This window comes from Pleurodeles waltl, chromosome 3_1 (genome assembly GCF_031143425.1).
Source record: "Pleurodeles waltl isolate 20211129_DDA chromosome 3_1, aPleWal1.hap1.20221129, whole genome shotgun sequence".
NCBI classification, from domain to species: domain Eukaryota; kingdom Metazoa; phylum Chordata; class Amphibia; order Caudata; family Salamandridae; genus Pleurodeles; species Pleurodeles waltl.
In genome coordinates this window covers 1,393,415,218-1,393,438,648 of record NC_090440.1, presented here as the reverse complement: position 1 = coordinate 1,393,438,648, position 23,431 = coordinate 1,393,415,218, and the positions used below count along the sequence as shown (strand labels likewise).

Here is a 23,431-nt window from a genome sequence, read left to right as displayed (position 1 = left end):
TAATGTCAGTGGTTGTTGTCTTTAAGCTTCACAAAAGATTACATTTCTGAAGTCCATTAAAACGTTGTGGGCAGAATGCTAACAAATGTCTGAGCCATGGAGCTGCATTTCAGTCCATCACTTTTTTTTTTTTTTTATTTTATATTTTTTTTTACCTATTGTGCCACTCCAGACAGGGAGTACCAAAACTGTTACTTACCAGCAGGAGTAGTTTTGCAGCCTGGAGAATTACATGCTGTGCATCTATTCTGACATCTAGTGGTTGGATCCGAGACAGAGAAAAAAAAAAAAAAGAGAGAGAGAGAGAAAGAGAAAAAAAAAAAGAGAGAGAGGGGTGTGTGTCTGTCTTGGTGTGAGGGGCACAAGCAAGAGAGTGAGCACCTGCGTGTACCACCATTTGGTGGGGAGTCCATCCGTTGTGACATCAGATGGCGCCCCAGTTACAGTGCGTCACTGCCATCTTCAGATTCTTTGTTTTCTCTTCTTTTTCATTCTTTTTCCCCTCTTCTTATCTGCCTTCTTTGTATGTTGTTCCACAAAAGTTCTCCTGTCTTGAATCACTGTTCTTCCTGCCGGTTTGCTTTACCCCCTTTGCCAAGGAGGGTCGCATGTGAATCCAGAAAGCTCTTCTGGCTGTAGAAACTGCTCCTACTAGTACACAACTATTTAGTTTTTAAGCATTAATCCTTTTCTGGATTACATACTGCACGGATGGGCAGAAATTTGGGTGAATTGGCAAACAGGTGTTGTAGTACTTCGTCCCACACCAGTGCTTCTTTGTTCAAATGGATATCCACACAGTTATGTTTTGTGAAGGTGTGTGGGGACGACCAGGCTGCAAACTATTCATATGTTGGCAAGTGGTACGTTTGCCAGGAAAACTAAGATTGCGCTCTTCATCCTGGTTGAGTGTCCCCTGGGTCGTGTGGGTAAAGCATATTATCCATCGCATAACTACTCCCTAGGATACTAGTGTACCACTGCTTCCCCGGTTAAAAGGAGACTAAGAGCTGGTTCTCCTTTCAGTTTGCTTTTGTCTCCTGTAGGTAGCAAATGAGTACTCTTCGCACGTCCAAGGTCTGAAGTGCCTCTCTGGTTAACCTTTGGTCCTGAAAGAAGCCAGGCAGTTAGATGCTCTTGTTGACGTGGAAAGGCGATACCACGTTAAGATTTGTTCTCAGGACAACCTTGTCCTTCTGGATTTAAAGGTAGGGTTCAAGGATTGTCTGTGTTTGTAACTTGCTGACCCTACAGAGTGATGTGATGGCTATTAAGAACGCTGTCTTTAGGGCTAAGAAGTTAAATTTAATCTTGTGCACTGGTTCAAATGGTTCTACCATGAGTTGTGTGAATGTTGTGTTCAGGTTCCACATGGGCGTTGGTGCCGCTCTTAGTGGCGTCACTCTTTATCCTTACATGAATCACCTAATTACTGGTAGTGTGAAGGTCAGGCCACTGTCTGGCAGATGGGTAAGGTACTGTAGCACCGGCCTGTGTTCGGTCCCTCTATCTAGTCTTTCTTTTTCTCCGCACCAGTGGATGTATCTTGTTTACTTGGACAGGTAGTACTTTCGGGTGTTTGGTTTCCATACCTCCTTCAGAATTTCCATTGTGCCAGAGGGCAGATTAAGGTGCCCAAAACTCTAGGTATACAGCAGCCATGCAGCTAGGCTGAGTGTGCCTGGCTCGGGGGACGCTCGCCATTCTGCATTGTTAACAGGTTACATTGATTGGTATGAATGGTCTTCCCTAGTACATCTGAATACCATATCTGTGTGGCCCATTGAGGGGCAATTAGTAATAAGTGATGTTCCTGGTTGTCTGGCCTTGTCCAGTACTCTTGGGATCAGAGAAATAGGTGGAAAGGTGTAGGTTGATTTCCCTGAGCACTTTATCAACAAGGTATTCCTCTCAGATTGGTGATGTAGAAACCTGGACACAAAGTTTCAGCATATATTCGTTATCTGGGGTTGCCAACTGGGGTATGCTTGGCGTTCGCCATTGTTTGACCACCCAGTCCAGCGCTTCCTGCTTCATCTTCCATTTATGACAGGCGTTTCTTGCCTGCTCAATCTGTCTGCTTCTGTGTTTTGCTTCCCGGAAAGGTGTATTGTTAGCAGGGTCGTGTTCCATTGGACCTCCCATATCTCCTGCGCTAGGTTTTACAGTGGGAATTACTTTGTTCCCCTCTGCTTGTTGAGATAGAAATGAAAATGTCACTTACCCAGTGTACATCTGTTCGTGGCATCAGTCGCTGAGATTCACATGGTATGCATGAGCTCGCCATCTGGTGTTGGGTCGGAGTGTTACAAGTTGTTTTTCTTCGAAGAAGTGTTTTCGAGTCACGGGACCGAGTGACTCCTCCTTCTGTGCTCATTGCGCATGGGCGTCGACTCCATCTTCGATTGTTTTCCCCGCAGAGGGTGAGGTAGGAGTTGTACTATAGTAATAGTGCCCGCGCAATGAAAAATGTAAGTATGTACCTATTAAAGGATTAAATAATATATATACAAATGTACAAAATTGAAGGTAACTTCTGAACTGCTACAGGCTTCCGGGGAGGTGGGTGGGTCCATGTGAATCTCAGCGACTGATGCCACGAACAGATGTACACTGGGTAAGTGACATTTTCAGTTCGATGGCATCTGTCGCTGTAGATACACATGGTAATCATAGACTAGTAAGCAGTTAGTTCCCCATAAGCGGTGGTTTAGCCTGTAGGAGTAGAAGTTGTCTGAAATAGAGTTCTTAATACAGCTTGACCTACTGTAGCTTGTTGTGCGGATAGCACATCTATACAGTAGTGTTTGGTGAATGTGTGAGGCGTAGACCAAGTGGCTGCCTTACATATTTCCTGCATTGGGATGTTTCCTAAAAAGGCCATTGAAGCACCTTTTTTCCTTGTTGAATGTGCCCGGGGAGTAATGGGCAGTTGTCTTTTTGCTTTAAGGTAGCAGATTTGGATGCATTTAACTATCCATCTGGCTATACCTTGTTTTGATATTGGGTTACCTGCATGAGGTTTTTGGAATGCAATAAATAGCTGTTTAGTTTTTCTGATGTTTTTTGTTCTGTCAATGTAGTACATTAATGCTCTCTTGACATCTAATGTATGTAGTGCTCTTTCAGCCACAGAATCTGGCTGTGGGAAAAAAACTGGTAGTTCTACCGTTTGATTTAGATGGAATGGTGAAATAACTTTTGGTAAAAATTTTGGATTAGGTCGTAGGACGACCTTATTTTTATGTATTTGTATAAAAGGCTCTTGTGTTGTGAACGCTTGAATTTCACTTACTCTTCTTAGAGATGTAATGGCGATGAGAAAGGCAACTTTCCAGGTTAGGAATTGTATTCCGCAAGAGTGCATGGGTTCGAAAGGTGGGCCCATGAGTCTTGTTAGAACCACGTTTAGGTTCCATGAAGGAACAGGTGGTGTTCTTGGTGGTATAATTCTTTTAAGCCCTTCTATGAATGCTTTGATAACTGGTATCCTATACAAGGAAGTTGAATAGGTAGTTTGCAGGTATGCAGATATTGCTGCAAGGTGTATTTTAATAGAAGAGAAGGCTAGCTTTGCTTTTTGTAAATGGAGCAAGTAATTTACTATATGTTTTGGAGTTGCGTCTAGTGGTTGTATCTGATTATGATGGCAGTACCAAACAAATCTTTTCCACTTACTTGCGTAGCAGTGTCTAGTGGATGGCCTTCTGGCCTGCTTTATGACTTCCATACACTCTTGGCTAAGTTGTAAGTGTCCGAATTCTAGAATTTCAGGAGCCAGATTGCTAGATTCAGCGATGCTGGGTCCGGGTGTCTGATCTGTTGGTTGTGTTGCGTTAACAGATCTGGTTTGTTGGGCAGTTTGATGTGTGGTACTACAGACAGATCTAGCAGTGTTGTGTACCAGGGTTGTCTTGCCCAAGTTGGTGCTATTAAAATGAGTTTGAGTTTGTTTTGACTCAATTTGTTTACTAGGTAAGGAAGGAGAGGGAGAGGAGGAAAAGCGTAAGCAAATATTCCTGACCAGTTCATCCATAGGGCATTGCCTTGGGATTGCTTGTGTGGGTATCTGGACGCGAAGTTTTGGCATTTTGCGTTCTCTTTTGTTGCAAATAAGTCTATTTGTGGTGTTCCCCAGAGTGTGAAGTAGGTGTTCAGAATCTGTGGGTGGATTTCCCATTCGTGGACTTGCTGGTGATCTCGAGAGAGATTGTCTGCCAGCTGATTCTGGATCCCCGGAATAAACTGTGCTATTAGACCAATTTGATGGTGGATTGCCCACTTCCATATTTTTTGAGCTAACAAGCTTAACTGCGTTGAATGTGTTCCTCCTTGTTTGTTTAGATAATACATCGTTGTCATGTTGTCTGTTTTGACAAGGATGTATTTGTGGGTTATGATTGGTTGGAAAGCTTTTAGTGCTTGAAAAACTGCTAATAATTCTAGATGATTTATATGCAGTTTTGTTTGATGTATGTTCCATTGTCCTCTTATGTTGTGTTGATTGAGATGTGCTCCCCACCCTGTCATGGAAGCATCTGTTGTTATTACGTACTGTGGCACTGGGTCTTGGAAAGGCCGCCCTATGTTTAAATTTATACTGTTCCACCATAGAAGCGAGAGGTAAGTTTGGCGGTCTAGCAACACCAGATGTAGAAGGTGACCCTGTGCTTGAGACCACTGTGAGGCTAGGCACTGTTGTAAGGGCCTCATGTGCAGTCTTGCGTTTGGGACAATGGCTATGCATGAGGACATCATGCCTAGGAGCTGTAGTATTGTTCTTGCTTGTATTGTTTGGTTTGGAGACATGTGTTGAATGACCCTGTTGAAATTGTGGATCCTTTGTGGAGTTGGCGTTGCTACTCCTTTTGTCGTGTCTATTATGGCTCCTAGATATTGCTGTACTTTGCTTGGCAGAATGTTTGATTTTGCAAAGTTGACGGTTTGTAACCCTAGTTTGTAGAGGGTTTGTATGACTTGATTTGTGTGGTTTGAGCATTGTGTGAGCGAACTGGTTTTGATTAGCCAGTCGTCTAGATACGGGAACACATGTATTTGCTGCCTTCTGATGTGTGCAGCGACTACTGCTAGGCATTTTGTGAATACTCTTGGAGCGGTTGTTAAACCAAAAGGCAATACTTTGAATTGGTAATGTATTCCTTTGAATACAAACCTTAGATATTTCCTGTGTGATTGATGTATTGGTATATGGAAATATGCGTCCTTGAGGTCTAGGGTTGTCATGTAGTTGTGTTTTTTGAGCAATGGTAACACTTCTTGTAGTGTGACCATGTGAAAGTGGTCTGATTTGATGAATGTGTTTACTACTCTGAGGTCTAGAATTGGTCTCAGTGTTTCGTCCTTTTTTGGTATCAAGAAGTACAGTGAATAAACTCCTGTGTTTATTTGTGTGCTTGGTACTAATTCTATTGCATTTTTTTGCAGTAGTGCTTGAACTTCTATCTCTAGAAGCTGTGAATGGTATTTTGATAAATTTTGTGATTTTGGTGGTATGTCTGGAGGGAATTGCAGGAATTCTATGCAATAACCATGTTGGATAATTGCTAGGACCCATGTGTCTGTAGTTATTTTGTCCCATGCTTCGTAATATTGACGTATCCTCCCCCCCACTGGTGTTGTGTGGGAGGGGTGAGTGACGTGTGAGTCACTGCTTGTTGGTAGTGGTTTTGGGGCTTTGAAATCTTCCCCTATTCCTAGGGAATTGCCCCCCTCTATACTGGCCCCGAAAACCTCCCCTGTACTGTCCCTGGTAGGTGGGCGGTGCGGACTGTGAGGTGCTAGCTTGTGTGGCCTGACCCCGAAACCCTCCTCTAAAAGGTGTTTTGCGGAAGGTGTTATAAGATCCTCTGCTCTGCGGGGAGTAGAGTGCGCCCATGGCCTTGGCAGTGTCAGTGTCCTTCTTGAGCTTTTCTATGGCTGTGTCGACCTCCGGACCGAACAGAAGTTTTTCGTTTACTGGCATGTTAAGCACTGCCTGCTGAATTTCTGGCTTGAATCCAGACGTTCTGAGCCATGCGTGCCTACGGATGGTAACCGACGTATTAATGGTCCTTGCGGCCGTGTCTGCTGCATCCATGGAGGAGCGTATTTGATTGTTGGAAATGTTTTGACCCTCCTCAACAACCTGTTTTGCTCTTTTTTGCAGATCTTTTGGGAGATGTTCAATGAGATGCTGCATCTCATCCCAGTGGGCTCTGTCGTATCGCGCTAGCAGCGCTTGTGAATTTGCGATGCGCCACTGGTTTGCTGCTTGGACCGCAACCCTCTTCCCGGCTGCATCGAACTTCCTGCTTTCTTTATCTGGGGGAGGTGCATCCCCAGAAGTGTGTGAATTTGCCCGTTTTCTGGCAGCCCCTACCACCACAGAATCTGGTGGCAGCTGAGAGGTGATGAATACAGGGTCCGTAGGAGGCGCCTTATACTTTTTGTCCACCCTAGGCGTCACTGCCCTACTTTTAACTGGCTCCTTGAAAATGTCCTTTGCATGGCGTAGCATGCCTGGGAGCATCGGCAGGCTTTGGTAGGAGCTGTGGGTTGAAGAGAGGGTGTTAAATAAAAAATCATCCTCTACTTGTTCAGAGTGTAGTTCCACATTATGGAATAGTGCTGCTCTAGCCACCACTTGTGAGTAGGCTGTGCTGTCTTCCGGTGGTGATGGCCTAGTTGGGTATGTGTCTGGGCTGTTATCAGACACTGGTGCGTCGTACAAGTCCCACGCATCCTGATCTTGGTCATCGTGGCTCATGGCGGTGTGAGCTGGCGAATGTGACGGGGTGTAAGTTGGTGAAGCCGGAGTTACAGGTGGAGGCGAGGGAGGAGGTGTTACCTTTTGTGCTGTTTGTTGCTGAGGAGTAAACTGAAGCGTTCTCTTTCGTTTGACAGGTGGAAGGGTACTGATCTTCCCAGTCCCCTGCTGAATAAAGATACGCTTTTGCGTGTGATCCACGTCAGTGGATTGCAGTTCTTGTTCAAATCTATGTTTCTTCATTTGTGAAGACATAGAATGCTCTTCAGTATAGGAGCCTGAAACAGGGTCTGATGTCGCTTTTTTCGGCTCCGAAAACCCTGTTGATTGTTTTTTCGGCTCCGAGGTAACCTTCCTCTTTTTCTGTGCCGAAAATTCTTGGCCTCTATGGTCTTCGGCGCCACTGTCTCGGCGTCGATCCGTGTCGACACCGAACTCTCGGTGTCGATGCTTCTGTTTAGCACTCTCTCGGTCCCGAGGAGGCTGCGTGCCGGTGTCTCGACCGAAGTCGGACGATCTCGACACTTAATGGGCCTTTTTCGGTGCCGATTGTTGGTCACCGAGAATTTGGGTGGAGCGATGGCCGGTTGGCAGTGGCGTCCCCTGGGCCTTCTTTCCTTTTTTAAGTTCTGATCTCGACGTCTTACTCACAGTTTTTGTAGAGCCTAGCTCGTCGGAGTCTGAATCCTGGATGGAAAAGGATTCCTCCTGTTCCTCTTCTGTCTCGAACTGTCGACGCTCCTTTGGCGTGGACGCCATCTGCAGTCTTCTCGCTCGACGGTCGCGCAGAGTTTTTCGGGACCGGAACGCCCGACAGGCCTCACAGGATTCTTCGCTGTGCTCGGGTGACAGGCACAGGTTACAGACCGAGTGTAGGTCTGTATAAGGATATTTGTTGTGGCATTCGGGGCAGAATCGAAACGGGGTCCGTTCCATCGGCGTTGTTCTCCACGCGGTCGGGCCGACTAGGCCCCGACGGGGTGCCGAAATCTACCCCGAAGGGCACCGAAGCGCTTCGATGTTCAACGCGTCGTCGTATGTGTCTATCTCGAACCGGATCGCAACGATACCGTCGAAAATCTTCCGTTTTCAGCTATCTTTCCGTTCCGAAACCCGGAGCGACAGGAACACGTCCGAACCCGATGGCGGAAAGAAAACAATCGAAGATGGAGTCGACGCCCATGCGCAATGAGCACAGAAGGAGGAGTCACTCGGTCCCGTGACTCGAAAACACTTCTTCGAAGAAAAACAACTTGTAACACTCCGACCCAACACCAGATGGCGAGCTCATGCATACCATGTGTATCTACAGCGACAGATGCCATCGAACATAGGCGTTATATTATTCATCTGTATATGCACTGTCCACTTCTTCACATGTGCCTGAAAACTGTTAAGTGCTAGGAAGATAGTCTTTAGTTTCACATAGTTTGTGTTTCACAGCTTCCATAGAGCTCAAGAGACCTCGGATATTCAGAGTCCCCATGTGCGCTCCCCAGCCCTTGTGAGATCTGTCTGTTATGGTCACTGTGGGAGAGGGAAGCTTGAAAGGTCTCCCCAAACTCACGTTCAAGTTCCACTATTCTATCTCCTTCTGAATCCTTGATGTGACCATAACTAGATCCTCCCAGCTCATAGCAGCTTTTGACCATCCATGCTAAAAACATTCTTGTAGGGGTCACATCTTCAATCTTGCATGTGGTATTAGGGGAATGAAAGAAGCCATCTTGCCCATCAGGTTCATGACAGTCCTCTCTGTAAGAGACTGTCTCTTCCAATGGAGGAGAGTGTGCTTCGTTATCACAGATGCTCTCTTGGAAACTGGTTATGCTTGTGCTGTCCTTGATATCCAAAAGGGGACCTCAGGAACGCCTTCACCCTCTCAGTGAGTGGGGAGTATTTTTTGTGAATTATGGTAAAACCAAGACTCTGAAGCATGCTGGTGACGGTTTGTTTATCCCTGTATCATTTTTGCTTCAAGTTTGCCATGCGGCAGCGGTTTGGTAACTTCTATGCAGTAGCCATGTCTTATGATGTTTAAGATTCAATTGTCTGAGGCGATCGTCCTCCATTCCTAGAAGAATCCTCCTATTATACCCACCACTAGTGGCAGGGTTATTGGTCATATGAGTCACTTGCCAGTTCTTCCGCTCCTGGGTTGCTCTCTACCTCTGGGCTTTCTGCAAAAGGGCTGCCTCACCAGGTGTTGCTACTGCTGAGAGGTTGGTGTGTGACCTGTACTTTAAATCTCTGCTGCTGGCTTGTTGAGAAACCTGCTATGCCTCCTGGTCTTCTGTTGGAGACCCACTCTCCTAATTTGTTTGAGTACTTTGTCCACACCGGTCATGAAGAAAGCCTCACCTGTATACTGCATGTTTACCACAGAAGACTGTACCTCGGCTTGGAAGCTGGATATCATAAGCCATCCATGCCTCCTCTGTGTCGTGTTCATGCATATCTGTCAGCTGGTGGTGGTGTCCACTGCGTCCAGTGCAGATTTTTTTCGTAACTCCCCTGGGAGGTGTTGCTTCAGTCCTATTTTTTTTCCCCATTGCACATGGTCATGCTTGTTGAAGAGTGTTGGAATTAATTTGCAATTCCCCATTGCACCGCCACCTCCCTTTCCATTTCCATTTCCTATCCACCTGGTCAAAAATCTTTGATCCTTCTGCCAACGTTACCTAAAGGAAACTCTGAGAATTACACTACTAGGAAAGCATGGCAGGTAGTTCTAGATTGCTGGTGTGCATACAATGCTCAGAAAAATATATTCACTAAGTGACTACACATAAGCATTAACTAAAGCAATCTACAAAAGCAAAGAAAAAGGACTAAACAAAATAGAAATACTTCATTTATAAGAACCATTCCCTTTAGAACCCTTCCCTTTTTTTTTTTTTTTTTAAATAATCTAGAAAAGTGTGTTACAAGTTGTTTTTCTTCAAAGAAGTCTTTGAGTCACGGGACCGAGTGACTCCTCCCTTTCGGCCCCATTGCGCATGGGCGTCTACTCCATCTTAGATTGTTTTCCCCGCAAAGGGTGAGGTAGGAGTAGCAATCTATGTACATAGGGTGTATTAAAATAATAATTATTTATAGATTTACATTTTTCATGCAACTAAAAACGGCTACAGGCTCCAGGGAGGTGGGAGGGCGCATGTGAATCTGTAGCGTCTCATGCCACAAACGGATGTACACTGGGTAAGTGACATTTTCCTTTCGATGGCATGTGTAGCTGCAGATACACATGCTGTGCATAGACTACAAAGCAGTAATCTCCCCAAAAGCGGTGGTTAGCCTGTAGGAGTTGAAGTTATCCGAAATAATGTTCTTAATACAGCCTGTCTTACTGTGGCTTGTTGTGTTGCTAACACGTCTACACAGGAATGCTTAGTAAATGTATGAGGCGTAGACCAGGTGGCTGCCTTACAAATTTCTGTCATTGGTATATTTCCAAGAAAAGCCATTGTGGTGCCTTTATTTCTAGTGGAATGTGCCCTTGGTGTAATGGGTAATTCTCTTTTAGCTTTAAGGTAACAGGTCTGAATGCATTTAACTATCCATCTGGCAATGCCTTGTTTGGATATAGGGTTACCTGCATGAGGTTTTTGGAAACCCACGAACAATTGTTTTGTTTTACGAAATTGTTTCGTTCTGTCAATGTAATACATTAGTGCTCTTTATGTCTAATGTATGCAAGGCCCTTTCAGCTACTGAGTCTGGTTGTGGAAAGAAGACTGGGAGTTCCGCAGTTTGGTTTAGATGGTATGGTGATATGACCTTTGGTAAGAATTTTGGATTTGTACAGAGAACCACTTTATGTTTATGTATTTGTATAAAGGGTTCTTGAACAGTAAATGCTTGTATTTCACTCACTCTTCTAAGTGATGTGATGGCTATTAGAAAGGCTACTTTCCAAGTTAGAAATTGGATTTGACAAGAATGCATGGGTTCGAATGGTGGACCCATGAGTCGTGTTAATACAATATTAAGGTTCCACAAAGATACTGGTGGTGTCCTTGGGGGGTATGATTATTTTTAGTCCTTCCATAAATGCTTTAATAACTGGGATTCTAAAAAGCAATGTTGTATGTTTAATCTGCAGATAGGCAGATATTGCAGTGAGATGGATTTTAATGGAAGAGAAAGCTAGATTAGACTTTTGTAAGTGTAGTAAATAACTTACAATGTCTTGTGTGCAGGCATCTAGTGGCATAATTTGATTAGTCTGACAGTAGCAAACAAATCTTTTTCATTTGTTTGCGTAACAATGTCTTGTTGTAGGTTTTATCGCTTGTTTAATGACCTCCATACACTCTTGTGAAAGGTATAAATGTCAGAATTCAAAGACTTCAGGAGCCAGATTGCTAGATTGAGCGATGCTGGATTCGGGTGTCTGATCTGTTTGTGTTGTGTCAACAGTTCTGGTCTGTTTGGTAGTTTCATGTGGGGTACTACTGATAAGTCCAACAGTGTTGTGTACCACGGTTGGCGAGCCCAGGTTGGTGCTATGAGTATTAGTTTGAGTTTGTTTGGACATAGTTTGTTGACCAGATAAGGAATGAGCGGGAGAGGGGAAAATGTAAGCAAATATCCCTGGCCAGCTGATCCATACAGCATTGCCGTTGGACTGAGGGTGTGGGTACCTGGACGTGAAGTTTTGCCATTGTGCATTTTCTTTTGTTGCAAATAGATCTATGTTTGGTATTCCCGAGCGGTGGAAGTGATCCTGTAGGATCAGGGGATGTATTTCGCATTCGTGAGTTTGCTGTTGATCTCGACTGAGATTGTCGGCTAACTGATTCTGAATGCCTGGTATGTATTGTGCTATTAGGCGAATGTTGTTGTGAATTGCCCAATGCCAAATTCTTTGTGCTAAGACACAGCTGTGACGAGTGTTCCCCCCCCCCCCCCCCGATTGTTGAGATAATACATTGTTGTCATATTGTCTGTCTTTACAAGAATGTGTTTGTGGGCTATCGGTGGTTGAGCCGCTTTTAATGCTAGAAATACCTCTAGCAGTTCCAAGTGATTTATGTGAAGTAGTTTTGTTGATTGTACCATTGACTTTGTATGCTGTGATTGTTGAGGTGTGCTCCCCACCCAAGCATGGTAGCATCTGTTGTGATAATGGCATGAGGCACTGGGTCTTGAAATGGCCGCCCTTTCGTTTAAATTGATAGGGTTCCACCATGGGGGTCTATCAACACTAGATCTTGTAGTTGACCCTGTGCTTGCGTCCATTGTTTTGCTAGACACTGTTGTAAGGGCCGCACGTGTAGTCTTGCGTTTGGGACAATTGCTATGCATGAGGACATCATGCCTAGTAGTTTCATTACAAACCTTACCGTGTAATGTTAGTTTGGTTGTATGCTTGATCTTACATGTTGGAACGATTGGACTCTTTGTGGACTTGGAGTGGCAATTGCTCTTTGTGTGTTGAGTGTTGCTCCCAAGTATTGTTGTATTTGGGATGGCTGCAGATGTGATTTTTGGTAATTTATAGAAAACCCTAGTTTGTGTAGAGTTTCTATGACGTATTGCGTGTGAAATTGACATTGTTGTTGAGTGTTGGCTTTTATTGGCCAGTTGTCCAAATATGGGAATACGTGCATGTGCTGTCTCCTTATGTGAGCTGCTACTACGGCTAGGCATTCTGTAAACACTCTGGGGGCTGTTATCCCAAACTGTAGCACTTTGAATTGATAATGTTTGCCTTGAATTACAAACCTTAGGTATTTCCTGTGAGAAGGATGGATGGGTATGTGGAAATACGCATCCTTGAGATCCAGTGTTGTGATGTGTTGTGAATTCTATGCAATAGCCAAGTTGGATAATTGATAGGACCCATGTGTCTGTGGTAATATATGTCCAATTGTGGTAGTACTTGGTTAGCGCCCCCCCCCCCCCCCTTGTGACAAGTGTTGGGGTGTTGTGACATTGAAGTCACTGTTTGCTAGGGCTTGGTTTGGTGGGCTGGAATTTCCCTCTTCCTCTTGTGAATTGTCCTCTATAGGAACCACGAAACCACCCCCTTTGGTATTGTGATTGATAGGTGGGTTTTGTTTGGGAGGTGGAAGGTTCAGATGTTTGTTGCCGAAACCCCCCCTCTAAATTGTGGTTTCCTAGAAGTGCCTCTAAATTGTGGGGAGTAGAGCGCACCCATGGCTTTGGCCGTGTCCGTGTCTTTTTTCATTATTTCGATGGCAGAATCGATTTCCGGCCCATACAACTGATGTTGGTTAAACAGCATATTTAATACCGCTTGTTGAATTTCTGGTTTGAATCCAGAACTCCGCAGCCATGCATGTCTGCGAATCGTTACAGCCGTGTTGACAGTCCGTGCTGCTGTATCTGCAGAGTCCAATACGGACCTTATCTGATTGTTAGATATGGCCTGTCCCTCTTCAACTACTTGCTGGGCAAGTTTTTGGTGTTCCTGGGGCAAGTGCTGGATGATGTCTTGCATCTCATCCCAGTGTGCCCTGTCGTAGCGTGCAAGTAGGGCTTGCGAATTTGCAATTCGCCATTGATTGGCTGCTTGTGATGCCACTCTCTTGCCCGCCGCGTCAACATTTCTACTCTGTCAGGTGGTGAGGCATCCCTGGACGATTGGGAGTTCGTCCTTTTTCTTGCCACCCCTACAACCACTGAGTCCGGTGTGAGCTGTTGTGTTATAAACACTGGGTCTGTTGGGGGTGGTTTATATTTCTTTTTGACCCTAGGTGTTATAGCTCTTCCCTTTACAGGCTTTTGGAAGACCTGTTGTGCGTGCTTGAGCATGCCCGGTAGCATTTTCAGGCTTTGATAGGATGCATGGGTGGATTCCAGAGTGTTGAAAAGGAAGACATCTTCCACTGGTTCAGAGTGCATCGTTACGCTGTGGAACGTAGCTGCCCTGGCTAGTACTTGCGTATATGCTGTACTGTCCTCTGGTGGGGACGGCTTGGTTGGATAACACTCTGGGCTGTTATCCGATTTCGGTGGATCATATAAATCCCATGCATCAGCATCATCTTGGGTCATCCCAGTATGTGTGGGTGACTGCATTAACGGTGTTCCCACTGGTGACAAGTGTGGTGAGTGCAGTGGGGATGGTTGTGGTGAGACCTGTGGTGGTGGGGACTTGTCTCTAACCACTTTGGCCTTTGGTTGCATCTCTGTTTCTTGAAATGCTAATTTTCTCTTAGATTTGAGTGGAGGTAAAGTATGAATCTTGCCAGTATCCTTTTGGATATGTAACCTTTGTTGTCTTTGATCAGGTTCCTCTATATCCAACTCTTGCTCAAATCTATGTCTTTCCTTGAGTTACATGGAAAGCCCTTGCTCCTCAGTGTATGAGGTTCTTTTCAGCTCCGAGGCCGCTTTTTTCGGTCCCGGAGTTTCTAACGTAATAGTTTTTTTCGGTTCCGAGGAGCTTTTACGGGGTTTGGTCGATTCGATCACTCAGTGTCGAAATTTTTCAGTGCCGGAATCTCGACTGGAGTCGGAACTCTTCGGCGACTCTTTGGCCTTTTTCGGTGCCAATGTTATCTGTTCACCTTCCCTTCTGTGGGTTGAGCCATGGCCTGCTGGCGGTGGCATCACCATGGCCTTGAGTTTCTTGGTGTGACCCTGAGTGTGGGAAGGGGCAGGTTTACTCACGGTTTGTTGCACCATCAAGGGTCGTTCACTGTCGGATTCATCCGAGTCTGTTCCTTGGATGGAGATTCTTTCTTCCTCCTCGACGTAGAGCTGTTCTTTCGGTTTCTACGCCATTTGCAGTCTTCTTGCACGTCGATCTCTCAAGGTTTTCTTCGATCGAAACACTCGGCAAGCTTCGCAAGTATCCTCTCTGTGTTCGGGCAACAAACACAGGTTACAGACCCGGTGCTGGTCTGTATAAGGATACTTTGCGTGACACTTAGGACAGAAACGGAAGGGGGTCTGGTCCATTAGTCTGGCAGGATGGGTGTGCCTCAATGAAGAGCGGAAGCCCCGAAGGGCCGCCGAAGCGGTCTTGATGTCGGTGCCGATACACTAACACTAAACCGGTACCGAACGAGAACAATACAGTCAAATTTTCGATACTTTAGCTAACTTTCCCGATTCGAAATACGGAGCAAAGAGAAACACGTCCGAACCCGATGGTGGAAAGAAAACAATCTAAGATGGAGTTGACGCCCATGCGCAATGGAGCCAAAAGGGAGGAGTCACTCTGTCCCATGACTCGAAAAGACTTCTTCGAAGAAAAACAACTTGTAACACTCCGAGCCCAACACTAGATGTCAGGAACAGTGCACAGCATGTGTATCTGCAGCTACACATGCCATCAAACATACACACACACACACACACACACACACACACACACACACACACACGCATATCACTGCATATTTAGATGTGCCAGTATAACTGTTAATTTCAATTGTATGTTTAAAACAATCCTATTCAACCTTTGTCCTATCCCTCCTCTCTGATCCATCACAAGCCTTTTTGACTATGACCTCCTAAGCAGACTTCCACCTTCTTCTCAACCAATTCACCCAACTAAGAGGCGCACGTCAGTACTCCCAGTAACTCACAACTTACACCTTTCTAATCCACCTCCATTATTCTATCCCAGCTCAAAACATTACTAAACGCTACAGGACTTGTGAACATAAATTTAACAGACATCCCACAACTAATCCATAAGGAAAAAAGGAAGCACATATTACTAATCTACTAAGTATAACTCTACTCTTCAGTTTCAGTGTACCATGCAAACAGCTTCAATGCCTTGTCAGGGGTAGTAAGGGCTATATAAACAATTTACACAAAGAGCTTCAGATCACACTACTTTCACTTCAACAATTAGAAATAACAGATTTTATTATTGTAAGGAAATGCCTCCTTGGCATGGTTACCCCCTGACTTTTTGCCTTTGCTGGTGCTATATTTTGAATTGAAAGTGTGCTGAGGCCTGCTAACAAGGCCCCAGCACCAGTGTTCTTTCCCTAACCTGTACTTTTGCTTTCACAATTGGCACACCCTGGCATCCAGGTAAGTCCCGTGTAACTGGTACCCCTGGTACCAAGGGCCCTGATGCCAGGGAAGGTCTCTAAGGGTTGCAGCATATCTTATGCCACCCTGGGGACCCCTCACTCAGCACAGACACACTGCTTGCCAGCTTGTGTGTGCTGGTGAGGACAAAACGAGTAAGTCGACATGGCACTCCCCTCAGGGTGCCATGCCAACCTCACACTGCCTATGCAGTATAGATAAGTCACCCCTCTAGCAGGCCTTACAGCCCTAAGGCAGGGTGCACTATACCATAGGTGAGGGCACCAGTGCATGAGCACTGTGCCCCTACAGTGTCTAAGCAAAACCTTAGACATTGTAAGTGCAGGGTATCCATAAGAGTATATGGTCTGGGAGTCTGTCAAACACGAACTCCGCAGCACCATAATGGCTACACTGAAAACTGGGAAGTTTGGTATCAAACTTCTCAGCACAATAAATGCACACTGATGCCAGTGTACATTTTATTGCAAAATACACCCCAGAGGGCACCTTAGAGGTGCCCCCTGAAACCTTAACCAACTACCCGTGTAGGCTGACTGGTTTTAGCCGCCTGCCACACTCGAGACATGTTGCTGGCCACATGGGGAGAGTGCCTTTGTCACTCTGTGGCTAGTAACAAAGCCTGCACTGGGTGGAGATGCTATCACCTCCCCCAGGCAGGAGCTGTAACACCTGGCTGTGAGCCTCAAAGGCTCACCCCCTTTGTTCCAGCACCACAGGGCACTCCAGCTAGTGGAGTTGCCCACCCCCTCCGGCCACGGCCCCACTTTCGGCGGCAAGGCCGGAGGAAATAATGAGAATAACAAGGAGGAGTCACTGGCCAGTCAGGACAGCCCCTAAGGTGTCCTGAGCTGAGGTGACTAACTTTTAGAAATCCTCCATCTTGCAGATGGAGGATTCCCCCAATAGGGATAGGAATGTGACCCCCTCCCCTTGGGAGGAGGCACAAAGAGGGTGTACCCACCCTCAGGGCTAGTAGCCATTGGCTACTAACCCCCCAGACCTAAACACGCCCTTAAATTTAGTATTTAAGGGCTCCCCAGAACCTAGGAACTCAGATTCCTGCAACCTAAGAAGAAGAGGACTGCTGAGCTGAAAAACCCTGCAGAGAAGACGGAGACACCAACTGCCTTGGCCCCAGCTCTACCGGCCTGTCTCCCCCCTTCGGAAGAAAACTGCTCCTGCGACGCTTTCCCCAGGACCAGCGCCCTCTGAATCCTCAGAGGACTGCCCTGCTCTAAAAAGGACCAAGAAACTTCTGAGAACAGCGGCCCTGTTCACCCAAGACTGCAACTTTGTTTTCAAAGGAGCAACTTAAAGGCAACAGCGTTTCCCGCCAGAAGCGTGAGACTTGCAACCCTGCACCCGGCGACCCCGACTCGACTGGTGGAGAAACAACACTTCAGGGAGGACCCTCCTGCGACTCCGAGACTGTGGGTAACCAAAGTTGTCCCCCCTGAGCCCCACAGCGACGCCTGCAGAGGGAATCCCGAGGCTCCCCCTGACCGCGACTGCCTTAATCTAAGATCCCGATGCCTGGAAAAGACCCTGCACCCGCAGCCCCCAGGACCTGAAAGATGGGAACTCCAGAGCAGGAGTGACCCCCCAGGAGGCCCTCTCCCTTGCCCAGGTGGTGGCTACCCAGAGGAGCCCCCCCCCCCCCTTGCCTGCATCGCTGAAGAGACCCCTTGGTCTCCCCTTGATTCCAATTGAAAACCTGACATGTGTTTGCACACTGCACCCGGCCGCCCCCGTGCTGCTGAGGGTGTACTTTCTGTGCTAACTTGTGTCCCCCCCGGTGCCCTACAAAACCCCCCTGGTCTGCCCTTCGAAGACGCGGGTACTTACCTGCTGGCAGACTGGAACCGGGGCAACCCCTTCTCCATTGAAGCCTATGTGTTTTGGGCACCACTTTGAACTCTGACCTTACCTGCAAGAACTAACAAACCCTTACTCCCCCTAGGAACTGTGAAAATTGCACTAAGTGTCTAGTTTTAAAATAGCTATATGTGTTTTATTTGAAAAGTATATATGCTATTGTGATAATTCAAAGTTCCTAAAGTACTTACCTGCAATACCTTTCATGCAAAGTATTGCATGTAGAATTTGAACCTGTGGTTCTTAAAATAAACTAAGAAAATATATTTTTCTATACAAAAACCTATTGGCCTGGAATTGTCTCTGAGTGTGTGTTCCTCATTTATTGCCTGTGTGTATGTACAACAAATGCTTAACACTACTCCTTTGATAAGCCTACTGCTCGACCACACTACCACAAAATAGAGCATTAGTATTATCTCTTTTTGCCACTATCTTACCTCTAAGGGGAACCCTTGGACTCTGTGCATACTATTCCTTACTTTGAAATAGTGCATACAGAGCCAACCTCCTACAATTATTATTTGCATGATTAGGCACTAAATTTAATGACAATCATCTCTTACATTGAATGACTGCATACCCCTCGTCCACCAATCATCCAGTGTGCGGCCTAATGCTCCTTGGTTCAATGAATCGCTAAGGGCCGACAAACTGGTTTGTCGGAAATGAGAAAGAAAGTGGTAGAGAGGCTATTTCAAGTTGGATAGGCTTGCGCTGAAGACCACGTTAAACAAATATAAGAAGGAAATTAGGGAGGCAAAGGCTGAATATTATATTAATTCCATTTTACTGGCATCTAATAGCACAAAAAAGCATTTGAAACTCTTCAGGAATGCTCTAATCCCCAATGCCTGAATAATACTATTATCAAAAAAGAAAACTATGCAATGACCTAGCAATCTTTTTTGAGAGCAAGATCTCAAAAATTCTTACAGAGATTGATTCTAATCTGAGCAAGTAAAATCGGGGAGGTTCCACCCTGCCTACTATTTCTAGTGTCAATGACACAGGGCTGCAACCATGGAAGAACACTATAGGAAGAACTGATTGTCGCCTGGAAATTTTTGAACCATTTCAGAAGATAATATTCTTAATATTGTTAGGACTACAATGTCGGGATCCTCTTTAGATCTGCTACCAGTTAAGCAATGGAAAAAGTGGGAGGATGAGCTTCTCCCACCTTTAAGAGAGCTTTGAAATCTTTCACTGTACACAGGAGAGGTCCCCTAGAATTTGGGAAAAGGCATTGGTCTCTCCTCTGCTGAATAAAGTCTGTGTAGATATGACTATTTTGAGTAACTTCAGGCCTATCTCTCTCTCCTCCTCTACCCAGTAAAGATAGTGGAGAGGTAGGTTAGTAAAGCTCTATCTTGTTACCTGGAAGATCACTCCTTATAAGAGGCCAAACAATTTGGTTTCAGACCTTGTCACGGACAACCATAGTGTGTGCGATGGAGGAGCTACACATGAGAGCAGATAATCGTCATGGTGTCATTTTGGTGCTGCTTGATCTATCAGCTGCATTTGATACGGTCAACCATGAAACCCTCTTCAGAAGGTTAGAGTGTTGTGGCCTTGGCAGGAATGCACTAAAATTTAAGCCTTCTTATCTGCAGGACAGGTGCCAGGCGGTGGCACTGCCTCACTACTGCTCACAATTTACAGAGCTGAAACAAGAAGTACCACGAGTCGTCCCTAAGCCCATTTCTATTTAATGCTTACATGAGACTATTACTCTTGGTTATTAATTAAGCAGATGGCACGCAAATAATCATATTCCTTTACCAACAGTACAAGACCTCTTCTTTTCAAATCTGTATGCATAATATTGCAGATTGGATGGATGTTAACTCCTTAAAACTGAATGGGGTTAAAACGGAGTTTCTTTGTTGTGCCCAAAAACAATGGCCCTTTACTGTTACCCCTCAATTTCTGGCCCATGCCTACAGAAACTGAGATGAAGGCCTTGGATTCAGGCCAATCTGGTGCGACAGCCTAGATTTAGAAGAGTTTGTCTGGGAGGATGTACCTTCTCTTTTAAGGCTGTTCAGCAGTGGAATGCGCTGCCATGCCCTTTGAGAGCGCAATCGGAGCTGCTGAAGTTCAGAAAAGCTTTGAAGACTTTTTCCCCCCTAATTAGGCTATGCTTTTGATAAGGATTGCTTCCCCTTTGTACTTCTCCGGTATTTCTCCTCCACTGCTTTCCAGTTGCTCAAGCGCCAGGATACCTGCTATGGTCACAGTATGCTTTATAAAAACTATACATACATACATTATTTATCCTAATATTACTCATTTTCCAACCTCTAGGGGGAGGAAAGCAGAGTCTATAACTAAGAAGGATTATACAGCACATCAGTTGCCAGCAACAAGCTATAATCCACTGAAGCATCTAAGCTAATTTGCTGATAATACCTCTTCTCCTTTCTACACCCTCCTCAGAAACCTATCAGTTTTACCCCTTTGAGATGTGGTCCAGTCACCTTCACTCCCTCTGTTCCACGATTACATAACCTCCTATACTTCTATGCACAGCACTGCATGATTTAGGAGCCTTCTTATTTCTCTCGCCTGCCTTGTTTCCTGGAATCCCCATATTTCTTTCCTAGACAATGCGCTTCCTCTTTTTCTAAGGTCTCTGTTTTCTTTCACTTACCACACCGCTACTCTCTCGCTCTCTCCATCCATCCATCAACCCAACCAACAATGCAGTCTGTCATGTTGCTGCAAGTCTCTACAACTGTCCCTATGTCCATGTCGGCCAGCCCTCCAAATACTCTTCCTGACTGGTCCTGTTATGAGTACACAACTGGAGTAACCATTCTTTCTCCCACTACTGTGCAGGACTCTCACACCCTCAGTGGCATCATATTTCACATGGCATCCCCTCAATGATGTAAAACACTGCTGAAATAGAACTCTCATACCTCCTGCATCCAGTTTGGGTCAGTGCTGGACTCCACAGATAGAGATCCTCCACTCTCAAATGTGCAATTAGCCAGTCCCTTCTGCTGCCGCCCTGTACACTACACTACTTTCGTTATACCATTATTTATGCCTTCCTTTAACTTGGTGTTTTCCATTATCATCTTATTTCTCCAGTTGACACGCCTGTCTTTCTGACATGGCTTTAAATACTTACACAAATTATGCCTTTGAACATTGTGGCTTCAATAAAATTCTATCTGCAAGCATGTGCTCTTATTTGAATGTGAGAAACAGATACTTTTGCTTTTAATTTTTAGTTTTTATTGTCTTACCAACATTGCACCAGTTAGATTAAGCCTTTGAAAGTGCCTACCCGGACCAGCTCAGCTCTTTGCAACATGCCTTCACACTGGTGGTTATGGTGAAGAATGGTTTGAGGGGCAGCAAAGTGATCACAAAGTGAAAGGGCAGAAGACAGCTTTTCTGGTAACAGAGTAAGTAGCCTGTAGTGGAGGAGTGGATGGAAACGATGGAGCACTTGTTAGGGAGGGTTTTGGCATCTAGGTAAGAGAAAAAGAAATGGAGCCTTTGGTGAACGTGAAAGTGGCATCCATTTTATTGAGAACAGGAAGGACAACCACTTATATACAGTCAGTGCTGTAAGACAATTTGCAAATCTGCTCTATACAGGATAGTGGGGAGCAAAGAATGAGTAGGGCAGCTTTACTTTGGAGGCTGCAATTGACACAACTGAGCTGGCCCACCTAATTGAAGTATGCAGTAGGTGGGACAAGTCACATTCCAGCTACCTGCTTTGGGACAACCTCATGTGAGCAAATGAGGTGGCATAGTTAGGCCCAGAAAGCAACGCCCTTGAAAAACTAATTTATGCAGAAGCCTGTATTATATATAAGGAATTGTCTCAGACATTCTTAATAGTTTGTGTTTACCATTAAGTGAGAAGCAGTGAAGGATTGACATCTAGCCATAGTAAACTGAAATTCAGTTCCCACCTCCTACAGAAGTCATTCAACACTGTCAAAAAACTGCTAGCAGTGTGACTGCTCCAATAAACTAACTATTAATAAAAAGTAAAAAAATAATCTTTGAAATATTATCTTGCACATATCACGCTCTGCGCCTATGGACAGCCTGCTGTAAAACAAAGATACCCAGTGAAAATGTCAAATACCCTTTCAATTTGGATGGTTTAGGTGCTTCTAATGGGCCCTGGCTTCAAACATATTTAATAGGAATCTGCAAAATGGGAACGCAAAAACTGTTGCAGGCTCCAAGCTAGTATATAGGTGACCAACTTTATTAAGAAAGTAATATGCAAGAGGCTGTCCTTTCTGCGTTTTACCCCTGGGTCATGTTCTTTGACAAGGCCCAAGTACAAAGTGAGAAAAAGAGAAAACAGAGTTAGGCTAGCCAGTATCAACATGTCTATCATGGCACAACAGAGCTATAAGTCACCTTGACTTCCCTAGCAAAGAAGTTTGCAGTGATGAGTGACACATGTGGCACTATTAACTAGGACATATATGAAAGAGTCTGGAGGAAAAGATAAGCTGCTGTCCCCAGCACCTTACCTAACGTTGCTGCGGCGGCAAGTCCTGCTGCATATGGATCCGTTCCTGGAGGAGCAGCACTGATGATGTAAGGATTGGGAACAAACGCGGCGGGTGCTAAACCTGCTGAAAACATACCTGTCAGTAAAGATAAACTTCAATAGACACGATGCCCTAGCTAAAGTACAGGCATACTATGATCCATTTCTATTTACACAATAAAAGACATATTAGGATTATAATATGTAAACAATTACAGCGATTACAACCAAACATCTTCATAGAAAACTACTAATCAGCATGTGTAAGGAAATGGCTCCCTGTTGCAATTACCCCCAACTTTTTGCCTGATACTGATGCTGACTTGACTGAGAAGTGTGCTGGGACCCTGCTAACCAGGCCCCAGCACCAGTGTTCTTTCATCTAAAATGTACCGTTGTCTCCACAATTGGCACAACCCTGGCACCCAGGTAAGTCCCTTGTAACTGGTACCCTGGGTACCAAGGGCCCCGATGCCAGGGATGGTCTCTAAGGGCTGCAGCATGTCTTTTGCCACCCTAGGGACCCCTCACTCAGCACAGACACACTTGCTTGCCAGCTTGTGTGTTCTGGTGGGGAGAAAATGACTAAGTCGACATGGCACTCCCCTCAGGGTGCCATGCCAACCTCACACTGCCTGTGGCATAGGTAAGTCACCCCTCTAGCAGGCCTTACAGCCCTAAGGCAGGGTGCACTATACCACAGGTGAGGGCATAGGTGCAAGAGCACTATGCCCCTACAGTGTCTAAGCAAATCCTTAGACATTGTAAGTGCAGGGTAGCCATAAGAGTATATGGTCTGGGAGTCTGTCAAAAACGAACTCCACAGCTCCATAATGGCTACACTGAATACTGGGAAGTTTGGTATCAAACTTCTCAGAATGATAAACCCACACGGATTCCAGTGTTGGATTTATAAAAAGAATGCACACAGAGGGCATCTTAGAGATGCCCCCTGTATTTTACCCAATCCTTCAGTGCAGGACTGACTGGTCTGTGCCAGCCTGCTGCTGAGAGACGAGTTTCTGACCCTATGTGGTGAGGGCCTTTGTGCTCTGAGGACAGAAACAAAAGCCTGCTCTGGGTGGAGGTGCTTCACACCTCCCCCCTGCAGGAACTGTAACACCTAGCATTGAGCCTCAAAGGCATAGGTTTCGTGTTACAATGCCCCAGGGCACTCCAGCTAGTGGAGATGCCCG

General features: G+C 45.4%; 1 protein-coding gene across 18 annotated transcripts in view; it reads right to left on the bottom strand.

The window, feature by feature from the left end:
- PUM1 (pumilio RNA binding family member 1) overlaps positions 1–23,431 on the bottom strand; it is an 859,012-nt gene that overhangs the window by 434,374 nt on the left and 401,207 nt on the right. For 7 of the 18 annotated variants that reach the window (XM_069224905.1, XM_069224910.1, XM_069224913.1 and 4 more), the window contains one exon: positions 22,216–22,332. In XM_069224905.1, the coding sequence (XP_069081006.1) occupies positions 22,216–22,332 (117 nt within the window). The remainder of the gene's footprint in view (positions 1–22,215; positions 22,333–23,431) is intronic. The other 11 variants (XM_069224909.1, XM_069224912.1, XM_069224914.1 and 8 more) reach the window with 2 other exon arrangements.